Source organism: Danio aesculapii, chromosome 16, assembly GCF_903798145.1.
Source record: "Danio aesculapii chromosome 16, fDanAes4.1, whole genome shotgun sequence".
Taxonomy (NCBI): Eukaryota; Metazoa; Chordata; class Actinopteri; order Cypriniformes; family Danionidae; genus Danio; species Danio aesculapii.
The window spans coordinates 46,274,789-46,294,789 of NC_079450.1; the positions used below are offsets into that span (position 1 = coordinate 46,274,789).

General features: G+C 35.7%; 1 protein-coding gene across 4 annotated transcripts in view; it reads right to left on the reverse strand.

Annotated features, from left to right (window-relative positions):
- Nucleotides 1-8,424: 8,424 nt before the first annotated feature.
- The window catches only part of fhod3b (formin homology 2 domain containing 3b), a 305,076-nt gene continuing 293,499 nt past the window's right edge, over nucleotides 8,425-20,001 (reverse strand). For 3 of the 4 annotated variants that reach the window (XM_056476236.1, XM_056476234.1, XM_056476237.1), the window contains 5 exons: nucleotides 19,409-19,601; nucleotides 15,759-15,782; nucleotides 14,366-14,546; nucleotides 12,077-12,238; nucleotides 8,425-11,085 (listed from right to left, as the gene is read on the reverse strand). In XM_056476236.1, the coding sequence (XP_056332211.1) occupies nucleotides 11,003-11,085; nucleotides 12,077-12,238; nucleotides 14,366-14,546; nucleotides 15,759-15,782; nucleotides 19,409-19,601 (643 nt within the window). In that variant the 3' untranslated portion in view covers nucleotides 8,425-11,002. The remainder of the gene's footprint in view (nucleotides 11,086-12,076; nucleotides 12,239-14,365; nucleotides 14,547-15,758; nucleotides 15,783-19,408; nucleotides 19,602-20,001) is intronic. The other variant, XM_056476235.1, reaches the window with a different exon arrangement.

Below are 20,001 nucleotides of genomic sequence, written 5' to 3' on the forward strand. Positions count from 1 at the left end.
CTAACTGACATATGCTTGATATATGTTTTTTATTTAACGTTTGACAGAAGAATGGACAAACAAAAAGACGAATCTCTGTTCACGTCATCAGCAGTTATCGTACGAAGCAGGTCGATTTTCTTTCGTTCTCTTTTTGTTTTGCCTGAAGTATCCTAGGCTGAAATTGTCTTAAATCTGCATTGGTTTTAACTAGTTAACTGTCAGTTAATAATACACTCTCTTCTCTTATCGCATATCAGGTAACTGTATAAGAGTGATAATTCCTTAAGAAAACTGCACTACACACACAAAAAATGTCATTCCTTTTATTTTTTCCTTTTTTCGGACCAGTGTCAGATAAAAAACAACAACAACACAAAAAAAAAACAATTACGTTGGTGCTTCGGAATCGACATTTGATATTACAGCCCTAAAAAGTGCACAGGTAAAACTGCAAAAAGGAAAAGTACAGCTATCTTCAGCTTTATAGAGATACTAAATCCGAGCAATATGAGTTCATTGGTGTGGACTTGCTGTTTGTATTTGGAAAAACCTTCCAACTTGAAATTTCTACAATTAATTTCTTCTAGTACTGTGCAGACCCTATTGTTCAGGGACATTGTGTAGCTATTGTGTAGACATAGACAGGTTAGGAATCAATATATATATATATATTCTCTTGCTTTTATCACTTTCTTTAGTTTGTAGTTGGCATACAACTTGCAGAAAAGACATAGTTTGCACTGGATTTTACCATGAATCCTAGACTTTGGATTTTGTCTTTTATTTCCTTTCTGTGATCTGAGCTTATTTGCTTTTTGTTTTCTTTTGACCTACCGTTGAGATTTGTTTTTCTTTTTCTTTTGCTTTTCCATGGCATTTTTCTGTCCTTGCTGAGAAAGTTATAGGGACAAATGCAAATTCACTTTTGCCATAGATATATCTAACAAACAAACAAACAAACACACAAGGTTGTTTTTGTATGGTCTTGTACAACCAACATCTTTACTGCATTAGGCATGTTACATGTCTGTTGTTGCACTAAAATTGTCATACAATTATGATTGTAATGAGATTCCATCAGTTTCGATGTTGTCACAGCTCATTTTAGAGGAGCTCTGTGACACTGCAAGAAAACCATCTGCTGTACATGACCCTAAATAAAGGTGGTGATATGTCTAACAACTCTGTTCTTGGAGAGTTTTTGTTGAGGGTTGAGTAAAGTGAAAAAACTGGTGATTGGAGAGCTTAGTTTCCATTGCAAATTTGCAAGCTAGTTTTTACATTAAAAACTATTGTAAAATAACCATAAACTATTGTTGTATGATTAAAAATCCTCTTGCAGTAAGTCAGGCAATAATATTCAGGTAAATTGGTTAAACGATGATGTGATTTGTAACAGGCGATGTCAACAGGTGATTGTAATTATGATTTGGCACAAAAGCAGCCTCCAAGAAAGGTCTAGTGCTTTAGGAGCAAACATGGACCATGGATCGCCAATTTGCCAACAAATACATGAGAAAATTATTCAAATGTTTACAAACAATGTTCCTAAAAGAAAGATAGGAAGGCATTTGGATATTTCACCTTCAACAGTGCATAACATAATTAAAATGTTTACGGAATCTGGAGGAATTTCAGTTGTGTAAAGGACAAGGGCGCAAGCCTAAACTTAACAACCGTGAGCTCCAATCCCTCAGGCGGCAATTCATCAAAAATCATTATTCACCTATAAGTGATATCACCACATGGGCTCAGGACTACTTTGGCAAACCTTCGTCAAGTACCACAATACATAGTTACTTCCACAATTGCCAGTTTAAACTGCACTCTGCCAAAAGGAAGCCCTACGTTAACAGTGTCCAGAAGTGCCATTGACTTCTCTGGGCTCTGAGGCATCTGGGATGGACCATCACCCAGTGAAAATATGTACTGTGGTCAGTTGAATCAGCATTACAGGTATTTTTTGGAGAAATGGTCACTGTGTGCTCTGGACCAAAGAAGAAAAGGATAATCCAGATTGTTACCAGCAACAAGTTAAAAAGCCAAGGTCTGTCATGGTATGGGGTTGTGTCAGTGCCCTTGTCAAAGGTAACTTGCACTTCTGTGATGGCACCATCAATGCTGAAAAGTACATCGAGATTTTGGAGCACAATATGCTGCTACCATTGCCAGGGACGTTCATGCATACTTTAACTAGACAATGCAAAACCACATTCTACACACGCTACAAAGTCCTGGCTGCAGAAAAAGAGGATACAAGTACTTGATTGGCCTGCCTGTGGTCCCAACCTGTCTCCAATAGAGAATGTTTAGTGCATTTGTGACAGCAAAGACCCCGTACTGTTGCCCACCTTAAGACTTGTTTGAAAAAATGCACCTGAAACACTTTTTGTCTTCAATTTTTCAATTCAATTCACCTTTATTTGTATAGCGCTTATACAATGTATATTGTGTCAAAGCAGCTTCACATAAAAGGTCACAGTAAATAGGAACAGTGTAGTTCAGTTTGTAGTGTTTAAGTTCAGTTCAGTTGAGCTCAGTTCAGTGTGGTTTAAAATCACTACTGAGAGTCCAAATATTGAAGGGCAAATCCAACGATGCGCAGCTCTACAGATCCCGAACCATGCAAGCCAGTGGCGACAGCGGAGAGGGAAAAAAAACTTCACTAATGGCGGAAGTGAAGAAAAAAAACCTTGAGAAACCAGGCTCAGTTGGGCACGATCATTTTAATTTCTCCGCTGGCCAAACGTCTTGTGCAGAGCTGCAGTCTCAGTGGCGGAGGCTGGAAGCTGGCCTCAGCGAAGACTCGTCTGTCTCTGGAGCGTCACAGGAATCAGTCTCATGTTCTCCACTCTTCCATGACCATCACAGTAGCTGCTCAGGATTCGGCCAGGTCCAGGATATGAAAACCTTGGGATCATCTCGTCGTTGGTCTTGGATCGAATCAGTGACTCTGCATAGTCTGAGGGCCTCGGGAAGAGTATCCCCAGGTGGAAATGGAGAATAAAGAAAATAATTAGCGTAGCTGATGTTCACAGTGTATATCAACAAGATGCATAACCTGTGTGGAAGCCCCCTAAGTGGTGCACTAAGTGTATGCTTTACTGAACAGATAGGTCTTTAATCTAGTTTTGAATTGGGAGAGTGTGTCTGAGCCTCGGAGGTTATCGGGAAGGCTATTCCAGAGTTTAGGAGCTATAAATGAGAAGGCTCGACCTCCTTTACTCGACTTTGCTATGCTAGGTACTACCAGGCAGAAGCCCTGAGTTTTGAGATCTTAAAGAGCGAGTTGGATTGTAGCGAGACAGAAGATTGGTTAGATAAACAGGAGCTAGATTATTTAAAGCTTTATAAGTAAGAAGCAATATTTTAAATTCAATACGAAACTTAACAGGCAGCCAGTGTAAGGAGGATAAAATTGGTGTGATGTGTCTTCAGTCCCTAAACATCTTTTAAGTGCTGTGAAAAGGAATGGCAACATTTCAAAGTAGTAAATGCTTTACCGTTCCAACTTAAAAAAATAAAAAATAAAAAATTGGAATACATTTTGATTTAGAAAAAAGAAATAATAATGAAATAATGTTTGTTGTATTGTCTGCAATAAAATACAAGTTAGGGCAAATTTAGAAATTACTACTTTTATTTGCGTTTTTCATACTGTTCCAATTTTCGGTTTAGTTTTGGGTTGTAATTGCAACATGACCACTTGTACGGTTAATTTATACTTCAAAGTTGGGACATATTGGGACAGGTTTCAGATTACTCATAATTAAACCTTCATAAAAATCAACCAAAAATAAATACACAGGGGTTGGGCGATGAAACTGAAACACTGGCCTATTTAGTGTTGCAGGTTTCATGGCTGAATTTGACCAGCCTGTTGGCCAATCATAATTGACTGCACATTCCATCAGTAAGAGCAGATTGTGAAGGTTTAATTAGCAGAGTAATAGCTTAAAGTTCAAAAGAGGACAAACTGTTGGTGTGCGTTTCGCTGGTGCATCTGTGACCAAGACAGCAAGTTTTTTTTGTGGTGTATAAAGATATAAACAGGGTAATGTGAGCATAACACCTGAGAAAGGTATGCCCGGGTGCTAACTCTCCTGTTTCCACCAAAACCGTTCCTCGAGAGCTCCACAGAGTCAATATACATGGCTGAGCTGCTATAGCCAAACCTTTAGTCACTCATGCCAGCGGCAAACGTCGGTTTAAATGGTGCCAGTAGCAAATATCTTTGCCTGTGAATAATGTGAAATGTGTTGTTCTCTTATGAGTCCACCTTCACTGTCTTTCGCACGTCAGAGTGAGTTACGGTGTGGAGAAGCCCCAAAGAAGCATACTACCCAGGCTGTTGCATGCCCAGAGTGAAGTTTGGTGAAAGATCAGTGATGGTTTGGGCTGCAATATCATTGCATTACCTAGGCCCAATACTTGGGCTATATGGGCGCATCACTACCAAGGACTACTGAACCATTCTGGGGGACCATGTGCACCAAATGGTTGAAACATTGTATCCTGAACACGCTGCCATGTATCAGGATGATTATGCAACAATACACCCAGCAAGACTGGTAACAGTACTCTGATGAACATGAAAGTAAAGTTGAACATCTCCCATGGCCTGCACAATCACCAGTTCAAAATATTATTGAACCTCTTTGGAGTGTTTTGGACTTTGTAATGCAGCCTGTAACACACGCACACGTTTATATTTTGTATATGTGATTTCAACAACCAGATGCATATAGACGTCATTTAGACCAGTTTTGATGCAGACCACCTCCTGAAGTTGTGTGAGTGATCAAATTTAGATGTCTTTAATAAATTTGGGGTTGCATTTACACCTTAGTTTTTTCACGATAGGGTGGCTATGCAATCATAAAAAATGAGTTAATCAGTTTATTGCTTTTGTACCATGCCTTTAGATTACACACATTGGAGGTTGTCCACTTTTATCCACTTCTAGAGACAGTCAAAAACCATTAGTTTGATTTCTGACCTAACGTGATGGTGAAATTTTCTGAGAGCACACAAAAGCAAAATCTACACCCAGCTAGCAAAATTCATGTGGCTCAAATGCGGCCCACACCAGACACTAACATCCGGCCCACATACCGCATGGATTGATGGCACTTGGGCGGTCCGCTCCTGTTTGCCAGATCTGGGCCACAATTAAGCCAAAGCAATACCACATATCAGCCAGAATTCAACCAAATGAACCAGAACAGACCTAATTCTGGGCCACAGTTTGCTTTTATTCTGGTCCAGATCTGGCCTACACCTTACACTTGCTGGGCGTGGCAAAGTACAACAATCCCAGCATGCATTGCAGTATGAATACATTATATAGCTTATTGATGCTACAGTTTTCATTATTTGCTTTTGATTCTGCTTTGTATGTAGACGTTGTTGATTTCATCACTTTTAGTCTCCTGTTTGTGATGTTTGTGAGTTTTGTTCATTTTGTTAATTGTCACTGTTGTTGAGGTTCATACGCTGATTATTGATGTCTCTGTGAGCAGAAGTTGAACCCTAAAAACTTTTTTTTGCTAATAACCCTTCATAATTCTGTGGCATGTGCCAACATGTTGTTATGCTATTTCTAATAATGGATTAAACATTGGTTAACATCAGTGAATTATATCATTTAATCACAAGTTGTGCCTCACTTCATTTTAATCTTTTTTTTTTTACTTGGCTTGTTTGCTGTAATGAACAAACTTTTCAAGCAAAGTTCTTAAAGGTTACAGCAGCCCAAAATCAAATTTTATATTAAGAGGTTCAGGGCTATGAGCCCAACTAAAGCAAACACTTTTCTCCATGATGGTGACTTTATTCTATGTGGTCCACATATGTTTTAAGATAACTGGGCCACATTTGCCATAGCCACAGGCTCACAGCCACATTAGCCAGAGATAACTGTGCCAAATATTTGCCAAAAGTGGCCAACATTTGTTTTAGGATAACTGGGCCACATTTGCCATATCTTCTCTGGGCAATTATAGGCTAACAACTGCATTAGCCAGAGTTTACTGTGCCGAGTATTTGCCAAAAGTGGCCCACATATGGTTTAAAATAACTGGGCCACATTAAGCTCACAGCCACAATAGCCAGAGCTCAATGTGCCAAATATTTGCCAAAAGTGGCACATATATGTCTATTGATAACTGGGCCACATTTGCACCTACACATGTGAGCCACTTTAGATTTAGACCCAGATTACTCTTCAATGTCTATGCCAAATATTTACCAACTGTGGACCAGATTTGTCCTCCATCATTTGGGCCAAATTAGCCTCACATTCAGATTACATTTTGCCATAAGTGCCGAATCTTTGCCTTAAATGGCCCATATATGAATTTGAATCTTTGGCCCCCCTTTGCCATTGCACAGGTGGGCCACTTCAGGCTCACATTCATTTTGACTGGGCCGAAGGAATACCACTAGTGCCGCATTACTACCTAAAGTGGCCCACGTTTGTATGCTATCTGGGCATCCCATTGATACACTTGCTTTCCCACTTACTTGTAAGCCGCATAGCGGGTTTCTTCATCTGGGCGTTGCATTGAGCTGTCCTGTGGAAGTGATGACAAAAGCACAGAGAGAATGCTCTAAATAAAGTTCAAATTTCAGAAGAGTGGTCAGTAGACATCAACTGACCACTTGTTATCGTATCAAAGAGAACCTCAATTGGCTCAGTCATGCAGTTACAAAAAAAGACAAAGTCAGACTCTGAGTTCTGGGAGTTGCTGTAAAAGCTTTTTATTGCGAAGTACAGTAAATGCTTTTCCTTTTAGAATTTAGAATTCATGTTTATTTTTCTTCACATTCTCGATCTTTTATTCAAAACCAACTTTTTATGGCACTTGTAGCAGTGGATGAAACTCTGTATGCGAGTGCAACAATAATATTAAAGGCCATTTGAGCAGGGCTGATGGGTGCATGACAATGTTTCAAGTCTGTGCTGCGTAAACACATGAAACACAAAAGCTATGTTCACAGGGTATCGAGACGTCACAGGCTCCATCCACGTATCCCCAAATATAATGACACAGCCAGTCGACGTTTGTTATTTGAACCATGCATGGCTTGCTTTCTCTTAAATTAGAATTTTTACAGAATAACACTGCATTTGACCTATAATACACTATTCTATACAAAATACAAACTAAACATGAACACAACATCAAATAAAAACGTTGAAGTGACATTTACACAATTTTACAGCATCTGTCTCGTGTTTAGCCTCTACATCGTGGTTCTACTTTACAAGTATCTAGTCTCTTATCCACATAATACTCAGAGTAAAAATCTGAGGGAAAGGTGAAAACAAATGTCTCTATAACACTCCATTTTGCAATTCCTTTCAAATTGCATGCTACACATGATAAGGTGCTAGATGGTTCTACTATCACAGACAGTGGATGTGTCTCTGTGGTAAATTGTGGAGGAAAAAAACAACAAAAATGTACCAATTAACCTTAACACAATGAAAAACAAAAAAGGAAAGTGTGTGTTGACTAAATCTTGCTAACGTTCTGTAGCTTGCTCGCTCCAAACCTATATGACTTTAGATTTTTTTTTTCAGTAAAAAAATTATGAGGAATTGTCATGCAGATCTTTTCACATCCATTCATACTGATCTATAGCTGTTAACAAAAGCACCAAAAAGTAGTCCCTTGATTTCCGGGCTATATTTTGAAGTCGATATGATAACTTTCTGCAACAAACACATTAACTGTTTAATCTGATCTCTACAGAGCTAACTATTAACTCACAATATCCAATTTTCCCTACAACAGAAAATCAAGTGGGTTTCAAGGGTCAATGTAAAAGTCAAAATTGTATATTTTTCTTATTTAAGACAGCTATTCTTCTAAAATGCTGGAAAAACTAAATGTTTCCCACTTTCTTTTCCTGAAATGCCATCAATCAGATTCTGATAGAACCGAAACTTTTCTTCAAGGCACTCATTTGATAAAAATGCCATCACTTTTTTGAACAAATATGGCTAAACCTTTCAGTTAAATTAGACGATTGTCTACTTTTGCAGCTCACAAGTTATGACATGAATGTATTGTTATAGAGATAATGTATGAGGAAATGATAGCTGGAGGCAAAAATACAGACTTTTTGCTAGTTTGTCATTATTTTTGTGAAAGTAAGTAGATTATCTTAGAGTTAAATGTGTTTTGATCATACAAAGGGGCTTTAGTGGTCCGCAGAGAAAAAATAAAACATTTTAAAAATCCCCTCTTAAGCATGTGTCCACTAAATCATTTTTTTAACCTTAGCTACCAATTAACACACATATACAATTGAAGTCAGAATTATTAGCCTCCCTGAATTATTAGACCCCCTGTTTATTCCCCCCCCCCCAATTTCTGTTTAACGGAGAGATTTTTTCAACGCATTTCTAAACATAATAGTTTTAATAACTCATTTCTAATAACTGATTTATTTTATCTTTGCCATGATGACAGTAAATAATATTTGACTTGATATTTTTCAAGACACTTCTATACAGCTTAAAGTGACATTTACAGGCTTAATTAGGTTAATTAGGCAGGTTAGGGTAATTAGGCAAGTTATTGTATAACGATGGCTTGTTCTGTACACTATCAAAAATATATAGCTTAAAGGGGCTAATAATTTTGACCTTAAAATGGTTTTTAAAAAATTAAAAACTGCTTTTATTCTAGCTGAAATAAAACAAATAAGACTTTCTCCAGAAGAAAAAAAATATTATCAGACATACTGTGAACATTTCCTTGCTCTGTTAAACATCATTTAGGAAATATTTAAAAAAAAAAAAAAATCAAAGGGGGGCTAATAATTCTGACTAATTGTTTTTTTTTTTTTTTACTTTTTAAAAATTAAAACATACAGATGCACTGGCCACTTTTTCCACTGCTCAATATGGTTCTACTAACTTTGGTTTGCATTTCCACAGCAGTTAATTAAAAAATAATTATCGCTATAGTTGTTGTACCCATGCTTTCATGACATTAACATTAATGATGCTTCTCTCGAACTAATTAGCAGTGTGTTTATGTTACGTTTTGGTAATGGTACAGCTTGCTTGGAACCTCCCCCTAGGTGGTTCTAAAGTTAGGACCAGATAGTATGTACTGTATGAAATGCAGTGGAAAATCCCCAAAACAACACAGTACTATGCAGCATAAAATCACTTTAATTGTCTGTTTTATTTTATTTCTTTATGGTTACCAGAGATCTGACCAGATATTTGAAGGATTTTGGTTGAAGGACAAGGTATACCTTTTTTATTGTATACCACTCCATATTTTAGCAAATGATCTGTTACAAGTAACTGATGCCTAAACTAACTGTCTCAAGTAAAAAAACAAAAAAGACAAAAGCACTGCACTGTATAAACTAATTTCAAGCATCTACAAATATAAAGTGACTAGACTCACAGATCTTTTTTTTTTTCTTTTTTCCCTCAAATTAGTACATTTTATTTTCTATAAAAAAATTGGAATACTTATTTGTTCAAGTAATTGTTATTTTTTAGTTGGCTAAAGCCTGAATCCACCTTCACCCAAAATGATAATTTACACAATTTATTCATCCTCAAGTGGTTCCAAACTCTTTTTTTTTTACATCCATAGGAAAAACAAATACTATGGAAGTTGATGGTTGGTTCTGATGGTTTAACAGAAGAAAGAAAGTCAGTAACACTTTATTTTGATGGTCCAATTGAGTATTCAACAGACATTTAACTGACTATAAGAAACTTTGCAAGTACATGTCAACTTACACAAAGCCTAACCCCAACCTAACAGTCTACTTATAATCTAATGAGTATTAGTTGACATGTAGATGCAACGTAACTTTAATTCAACAAACGGACCATCAAAATAAAGTGTGATCAGAAAGTCGAATGGGATTGAAACAAGTGCAGGATGAGTAAAAGATGATACTTGATTGAATTTGAAAATAACTCTACATTTAATGCTTTTTAAGCATGTTTAACCTTTAGGACTGTGGAGAAGGAGACAAGAATGAGAGCGAGGGGAAGGATCAGCAAAGAACCTCAAGCCTGGAATCAAACTTGGGTCGCCATTAGCAACTCAGTGCTATATGCCCACACACTAACTACTAGGACATTGTCACCAGCCGTTTAACGCTCTAATATAGATTTGTGCAGGCATAATATACCACTTTATTTAACCCAATTTAAGCAAGAATATTAGTTTAACTTGGATATTTCTGGTCTTCTAACATTGTATTAGTTGACATTTTGACAGCATGTTGCATGAAAGCCTACAGCTAGGCATTTTGAAAAGAGCTACAGTAAAAATGCTTTAGTGGACACAGTTTACCTCTTGCTTAACTGAAACTAACCAGACATGTAACACAAGCCCTGCCTTTTTAAAAACAGGCAAGACAAACAAGTTTATCACAGCTGTAACCTAGAAAAATCACCACTAATTTACATAAGATGTGATCGCTGAAGGTGCTACTACTTAATTCCATCTGAATTAAACCAAACAGCCAGTACCAACGCATTCAACGCAGTTCTTTGGGTTCATTCTGAAGGCCACAGCGGTAAGAGATGGACATTTGTCTCTGTACTGGAGAACTAGACAAGCATTCTGTGTGTATGTATGAGCGTCTACAAACATTGTGCATCAGGAAGTTGCGCAGCAACTGTGCTTGTTTTCTTTCAAAAATGCATTAAAATAACATTTGGGAGCTCAAGTTAACAGTCTACAGGTAAAGAGCAGGAACAGTGGACGTGCACCTGAGTGGTTTCAATCATTCCACGCTGGGACAAAATGCAAATGCAGGTGAAGCTAGTAAATGGAGTAAGGTTTGACTACACGTCCCAGGATAAGCATAGTATGATGGGTTAGTGATTATAATCCCTTTCTCCTGTGAGAATATCAATTGTCCACAGTAAAAGACAAACCCAGAAACATGCACCTGCTCCAGAATCAAGCAAACGTGTGTGTCCAGCTCATATTGTTTGTCCAGATCCTGAGCGTCTGCTGTCTCACACCTGCATCTCAGAGCCGCTGGCCAAACCCAGAGCCTGTGCCTCCTCCGGGGTAAGACCGTTCTTCAGTGTTCTTCTCACTGTGGACAAACAGACGGGGGAATGTGAGAGAGACACCCAAATGATGCCATCATTTTTAAAGAAAATCATTTAAAATATTACAACTGCTGCTGTTTTAAAATTGTAACAAATACTATACAAACATATAATAACGAATAATCTATTTATTAATTATTTTGCTTAAAGTGTCTCTAAATAACAATCAATTATCTGTTTTTTTTATATTTGTACAAATATATTGATGATATCTTGACGAATGGTTTTAAATGGTAAATTTTTTCCCTAATAAACTTCACTTACTACTATAGTATACACTACTGTTTGTTTAGTGTTGTAAGGTTTTTTATTTAATTCATTAAAATTGTATTCAGAAAAGATTTGCCATCACAATAGTACATAACATTTTAACAGAATACAGCTGTTTTAAATTGCTATAATAATTGACAATATGTCTTGCTTTTACTGTATTTTTGATCAAATAAATAAAACCTTCATGAGCAGAAGACCAGATTGCAATATATTATGTTGAAAAACATCAGTTGGCATGTGTTCGCATGGGTTTCCTCCGGGTGCTCCGGTTTCCCTCACAGACCTACACCATGTGGTATAGGTGAATTGGGTAGGCAAAAATTGTCCGTAGTGTATGTGTGTGAATGAGTGTGAATGGATGTTTCCCAGTGATGGGTTACAGCTGGAAGGGCATCCGCTGCGTGAAACATATGCTGGATAAGTTGGCGGTTCATTCCACTGTGTATGACCCCAGATTAATAAAGGGACTAAGCCGAAAAGAAAATGAATGAATGACTGAAAGTCCAAACTTTACTTAAAGGTGCGCACATCAAGATTGTTTTTAATAGCTTGCAACCTTTGTGTGGTAATTTCCATTTTCTACACAAGCCACGTTTCTAAATGAGACCACAGGTGTAAACAAATGTCATCTATTTGTGATCTGATCAACCAAAAGGTATTTTAAATTCAGGACTGGTGTATTAATCAGTGTATCAGACTCACAGGATTTGCGGTTTGCTCTGGAACGTCTCCTCTCACGGGGTTGTGTTCTCTGACTGGGGCCCTGAGTGGCTGATTTCACAATCCGCTCCATGATCTCATCTGCTGTGTCGTTTGTGCAATTAGAAGTGTCTTCATTTGCAGTGGACAAAAGTGCTGTATGCCCTTGAAAAGAGATGAGGAGACAACAAGTTTCGATTGAGTTGTAGTAATTATAGCTTGGCAGAGATTACAGAACACTGTCGACCAAAGCAAAGTTTAAAGGGAAAGTTTACCGCAAAATGAAAATTGACTCATTATTTACTCACCCTCAAGTGGTTCCAAACCTTTATACATTTCTTTCTTCACAATAGAAGATATTTAGAAAAAAACTGAATACATGAATCATTGAACTTCATAGCAGTACCTGGGGTCAATGGTTACAGGTTTCAAGCTTTCTTCAAAATATCTTCTTTAGTGTTCAACAGAAGAAAGAAAGTCAAATTGGTTTGGAACAAGTAAAGAGTGAGTAAATGATGACAGAATTGTCATTTTTGGGTGAACTGCACCTTTAATGTTTAAAACCTTTACCACAACTTTTGTGCAAACCACTTAGTAACAAATAGAAAAAAAAAAAAACTAAACATAAACCAAACATTTAATGAATAAAAGTTATGAATATTGAAAGCAAATATGAATAAATGAGACAAATCCATTCATATTCAAGATCACATATTTATATTATATATTTATATTAATCCATTCAAGAATATTATTAATAAACATGCACTAATGTACACAGATAATCACAATTTAATGTAGGAATCTTGAGGAACTTCACTATTTATTAACGATCACTGCATCAACCACAAACAAACATTAAATATGATTCATAAAATTTAGTAATAAATAAATTATTAGTTAAATTTGTCATTGTTGATCCCACACAGAATCTATGCTGCAGTTTTTTTACCCATCAAGTTTATTTATTTACTTTCGGAAATATGTGTAATATATATTTATTCAGTTTTTATATTAATTTCAGTAATATTACTCAACAAACTATATATATATGTATATATATATATATATATACACACACATATATACACACACATATATACACACACACACAAACACAAACACGCACACAAACACGCACACGCACACACACACACACACACACACACACACACACACACACACACACACACACACACACACACACACGCACACACAGTTGAAGTCAGAATTATTACCCCCCCTTTTTATTTTATTTTTTTTAAACATTTCCCAAATGATGTTTATCAGATTAAGGAAATTTTCACAGCATGTTTGATACTATTTTCTCTTCTGGAGAAATTCTCATTTGTTTTATTTCGGCTAGAATAAAAGCGGTTTTGAATAAAAAAAATAAAATAAAACATTTTAAGGTCAATATCATTAGCCCCCTTAAGCTATATTTTTTCAATAGTCTACAGAACAAACCATCATTATACAATAACTTGCCTAATTACCCTAACCTGCCTAGTTAAACTAATTAACCTAGTTAAGCCTTTAAATGTCACTTTAAGCTGTATGGAAGTGAAAAATATCTAGTCAAATATTATTTACTGTCATCATGGCCAAGATAAAATAAATCAGTTATTAGAAATGAGTTATTAAAACTATTATGTTCAGAAATGTGTTTAAAAATCTGATCTCTGTTAAACAGAAATTGGGGAAAAAATAAAAGTTTTAAAGTTTTTTTTTGTGTGTGTGTGTGTTCATTGTGATACGTTTTTAGTTACTTTACTCTCAAAATCAATCCACCTAAATCCACAGATTTTGTACAAAATTCTGCACAGAAATAGAAAAAAACATTCTATTCGGTCATCCTGTATTCATTCAACATATACAGTAGTATTAAATTATAGTGTTTTTTTTTAACAGGCTAAAATCATGCGTTTCCACTGACAGTTTACTGACAATCTACTTTAATTTCAACATTAGCTGATGACTTGCAAATGTGTAATTATGTTATGACTTTACTTTTTGAGGCACATGGCTAACTAATTCAAAAGCCATAACAACAACGACATATTATTAAACAATTAGTTAACAGTCCTACGCATCAACAAGTCATAACGTAACAATACATTATTTAATGCACATTATTGTAAAGTGTTACATATTTGATTTTTTTTTACATTTTATTTCAGATTACAAAAGGTTTTAACCAATACATTTAAATAAATATTTAGTTTAACCAATAGTTTTAATTTGCAAAATTAATTTTGATCCATATGTTTGCATATATGTTTGTGAACGTACCTCGAGTGGCTCGGGTCCGTGTGCGGAGGCCAGGAAGGACAGAGGATGGACTATCGCCACCCTGCAGGCTGGTACGAAGCACTGCAGTCATCTGCTCATGCTCAGCCACGTCCTCCGTGTAGCCCAAACCCTGCGGCTGACACTCCTGATCCTCCAGAGGACTTCCTGCAAACTTCCCACTCTGACAACACAAAGTCATCGATACTAAATACATGAGCACAAATAGCACACTTTATTATTAGTTATTATAATTTTCACTCCAGACAGTGCACTTTCATAAATATGCTTCCAACATACAGTACAATTAAAAGTAGTAGCCCCATAGTCAACATAAAAAAAAAATACAAACAATATCACATCTGAACATTCGTAGAGATCAGTTTATAATGGTTTAGTAGAATATTATTCACACATTAGTGGATCATATAGTGCTAAACATATCAGAAGAGAGGATCCGGAAGTACTTCATTATTAAAATATTATTACTATTATTTTTTAAAGAAATTGTTCAAACAAAAACAGTCAACTATTAGGTTAAACACAACATTACAAGTTTAAGTTAGAAGAAATAATAATAAAAAAAAGACAAGACGACCAAAATCTTGAGTGAGATTTGTTTAAACTAAACTGACAACAAAAGAGAAAACATGTTTTAAAGTTATTTGTTGGATCTATGTAAACAATCTATTTTCGGATTATTAAAAAATATGCATTTTAAAATATTTTTTAAATATTCTGCACGGAATCATGGGTAATGTAGTTTTTCACACAGAATGAAAATAATAGATATAGATAGATTCAACTTTATTGTCATTACACATGTACAAGTACAAGGCAACGAAATGCAGTTTAGGTCTAACCAGCAGTGCAATGGCAGCAAGTGCAGGATATAGGTATAAGCTATAAAGATGAACCCCTTTAAATATGTCTGAAAGTATGTCTTTACATGTTTTTATCTGTCATTGTTAAATCAAATTCCCAATAGAAAAAAAAAAGGTTTTACATCCAGAACCGGACTATTGTGCTCTAATAGTGTATTACAACTCAAATCCTCTTATACCGAAAAAAGCATTTTACATTACATATCATAGGATTGAGGTTTAATGGGAACTACTAAAAATATGTTTAATCTATAAATTATCCTGTTTGTAAATCCATAAACTAGTTTAACATGTTTGTATGTTCAGTTGAATGGAGCCTCGACAGTTGCACATACGATCAAGAGAAACACAGATTCCTCAGGCAGCCTCTAGTTGTTCAGGGATGCAACAGGAACTCACATCTGGTGTGGTAATAATGTACATGCTAAACATTACAGGTCAGTGGAGTCACAGGAAGAAAACATGAAACCGTTCATGCTCAAGTGAACCAAAGCACACACATTCAGGCATACCTCATCCTCCTCTTCCTCATCACTCTAAAGAGAAGACACCACACAGGGGGAAGAACATGAGAGCAGGAAATGTTGGGGTGAAAAAAAGGGTTTGGAATTTGGTTTGACACAACTACACTAAACTTTATTGCAATACACTTCCAAGTCAAGTTTCTTTATTTTGTTTATCTTTCTTTCTATATTTAGACATTATTTTTATTATAATAATCCACAGTTACCTTAATGTTAAACTATAAATTGTAATACTAAAAGAAAGGAGATCCTTGGTTGAATTTGTATTTTATTTGTGCATATTCGTTTTTTTTTAAATTAATTTATTTTTTTTAAAGATTCCAAATATATAATTTTAATTCTTTTATATACTTTAAATAATTATATTTAGATACATTTTTATTTCATTTCAGTTTTAGTATATCTTGTTATACATCTATATAAAACCATTAAGTTGTTTTAATTATTTATTTGTTTCCATTTTCATTTAGTTGAATTCATTATTATTCTAATTAGTTAGTATCAATTATGAAATAGTAATTTTAGTTCTTATGATGCATCAATTTAAACTAATAACCTTCATTTAATTATTATTATTATTATTTAGACATATTTAGACTTTTCAGACATCATTTGAGCTCTAATGAACTAAAACAACCCTCACTAAAGTAACATGAGCAAACATTTACAAAACATAAAGCTACAGGTCTGTCTATAATCCACTTGGGCTTATAGTTTTTCAGCAGCACAAGTAAGCCTGTGATACTGAGCTTCCTCCTCTACCTCAGCTCTACCTCTTTAGAGCCAGATCTTCCACACAGACCCGTCCAGGGACATCCAAAGGTTTGCATTTTCACACAGAGATTGAATTAGGCTAAGGAAGACCCCCGCCAAGCATAACATGCCATGGAGGGCTTTCCTGGCTACAACATCCCCCATGAGACGCGAACACTGGCCTCCTGCAGAAACAAACACCCAGGGCAAGTCCAGAACGGCAAAACCCACGACAATACATGGGTTTTATTTTTTTGTAATGGTAGTGTTTTGAACACCCAGAGGCGGGTTGTTTGGGGGACATGAAATACACCCGTGATAAGAATCAGACCTCGCTGCTCTCAGGTGGGCAAACAGCAAACATCTGGAGGAATAATTACTCCCTCTAGTGGAGGAATGACGAAGCACAGAAACTAAACTGCTTGTTTAGGCATTTTAGCTCAAGAAATGGGAGGGAAAATGAGAATTAGGCTGAGAATTAGGCTTTATTCTGGAATTTAATTAGTGGTGTAAAGTAACAAACTACAAATACTCAAATTATTGTAATTTAATATAAAGTAATTTTTTTCAGAAATTGTCATTTTAAAAAGTAGTTTTAAAAATGTGTACTTTTAGTTTCTTTTGAGTAGATTTTTAGTGCTGTATCGGTACTTTTACTCCATTACTGTCCTTCAACCTGCAGTCACTACCTAATTTTTTTGTGTCTAGAGGAATTAGAAAAATCAGTTCTGTGATTCATGTCCAATCAAATCGCGCATACTGTAGAAAGTAAATAGCATCATACTGAACTACCTAAGACAGGCAGCAAACTGTTTGGAGGCATTAAAATTGTTCAAGAAGATGTCCAAAATATTTACACCCAATTACCCAGAGACTGTTTAGACTGCATGTTACTGATGACAAGAAGATGGATGTTTACTGTGTGATGACTGAAATGGCTTTTGACAATAACTAAAAGCACTACAGAACGTTATGTTTACACACACATGCACAAATTACATGTTAACGTAATACTAAAAAGGGCTACTTTTTAGTATTACGCTCATACATAAGTATTTTTACTCATACTTTAAATATTTACAACAGATACTTTTACTCTACTTGTACTACAATTTTGGGCAAGTAAAGGTACTTTTACTTGAGTAGAATTTTTCAGTACTCTTTCCACCACTGCTAATTATTATTGATGGTCTTTTGCTGGTTTGATTGTTTTAGCTGTTCTAATTTGTTCTGCTAAAGTTCTGATAAAGTGATTTGATTATCTGCTAAATGCTAAATCTTCTGTAAAGTGTTCTGTAAATGTCCATATTTCAGCTTCGATGCTTAAAACATGAAAAATCACCATTGATGTGCACATGAAGAGTTGCCATCTGAAAGTTTCTTCTGGAATTTGCATTCCTTTCAGACTCTTATGTTTACTTTTAGATATTTAACTTTAAACACAACAACAATCACTAATTCAATGCCATAAATAACTGACTCACACACAGGAGTAGGGCTGCACAATATTGAAAAAAAACCCCGATACTGCAACATTTAAATTTTCTGCTATATATATTGCGATTTGAATGTAGTTTCACAAGATGACTCTGATTTGGAATGATTTGTAGGAGTACATCTGCATAAAATACACAAAATGATTCAAAATAAAATAAATTAAAGCATATACAAAGATACAATTTAAATAAAAAATACTTAGTTTTTTTTTTTGGTGGAGTCGAACAGTACTGAAATATAGGAATTTAATATGTAAAATGCAAAAAAACACTGCAAAAAGACTTTATTATATTAAATAATAAAACACAAGTAATCTTTGTTAAAGCGGCAAACTTTATAATTTTATGTGCCCAAATTATTTAAATTCATTGAAAACACAGGTCTTTAAAAGAACATCCAAAAAAAATTCTTTCATATTATTAGATTAGAGTTAAACTTTGGTTGTTCTTGTTAATTATAACCCAAATTTTACATTGCAGATCATGCAATGTGACTTGCAGATTTTCACCCATTGCAATATTGATGCTGAAACAATACATTGCAGCCCTACACAAAAGCCAGATAAAAACAATCCTTTAAGAAGAAATTTTCAGATGGTGCCATCGATTAGATGGCTTTTGTATCTCTTTACAACCTCTCAAAAATAAATGTGTTACACAAACAGACCCATCGATGCAACAGTAGATCTCAATTCAATGGGTTATTCAAATACCTGCAGATGACAATTGACAAATGGTAGTATAGACAGAAAAGTATCTATAACTTTATTTTCCTGGATTGAAAACTCATTAAGTTCACCCAAAAAGAACACAAAAATAAGATATTTTGACGAAATGGTAACCATTTATAAACATTATGTAGTAGGAAACATTATGAAAGTCAATGGCTATTGGTTTCCAACATTTTTTAAATGATCAATTCAAAGAAGGGTGAGTAATTGATGACAGTATTTTCATTTTTGTGTGAATTCTCTTAAATAAAGGACACAGTTTTGACTATTTAAGGAGCTAAAGACTGTCGCTTTTTAATAAAATCACCACATTATTATTATTATTTTTTTCACCTTTTATTGGGATAGGATAGTGGAGGACAGACAGGAAAGTATTGGGAGCAGAGAGAGGGGAAGGGTCTGCGACATAGGACCTCGAGCCGGGAATCGGACTCGGGTCGTCGTGAGCACCATGGTGCTATATGTCGGCACTCTTAACCACTAGGCTATTGGCGTCAACACCACAATTTTTTTATTCATTATTATAGAGTTTTTTACATCGCAGAAACTTGCCATTTTAACCAGGGTGTATGCATTTTTGTATATCCACTCAGTAACATCTGGTGTAGACTTGATTAAAATGAGCCCTGTATAGAGTGGCGCAGCTGTTCACACTCACCTCTGTGATCATTTTGCCACGGGTCTTGTTCCTCTCGCGGTGATTGGCTCGTTTCTGTTTCTGCTGCAGCACCCGCTCTCTGGTGGTTCGGTACTCAAGAGCAAACTCACTCAGAATCTTGCTGAAACGGTGGACGCTCACTTCTCTAATAGCATATGGTGGGTGGCCCAGAAACAGCAGGAATGAATGAAACCTAGAAATCAAACACACCGGTGAGGGGAAAATCAATTGAACCGACTGCTTTGCAAAATGATTTATTGTTTTGAAGTGTTTGAAATAGTGAGACCAGAGGTGCATTGCACAAAAGTAGATTTAAAGAAAGCCAGGATAATAGGAACAGTGTAGCTTGACCTAGTTTAATCAACAAACTCTGGTTTAATCTGTTGCAAGTTTGCTGATTCAGGATGAAAACCCAAATAGCATAGGAATGTGGGCCACTTTAGGGAGTTATGCGGCACTGGTGGTCTTACTTCGGCCCAGACAAAATGAATGTGACCTTAAAGTGGCCCACATGTACAATGGCAAAAGGGGGCCAAAGATTCATATATGGGCCATTTAAGATAAAGATTTGGCACTTATGGCAAAATGTAATT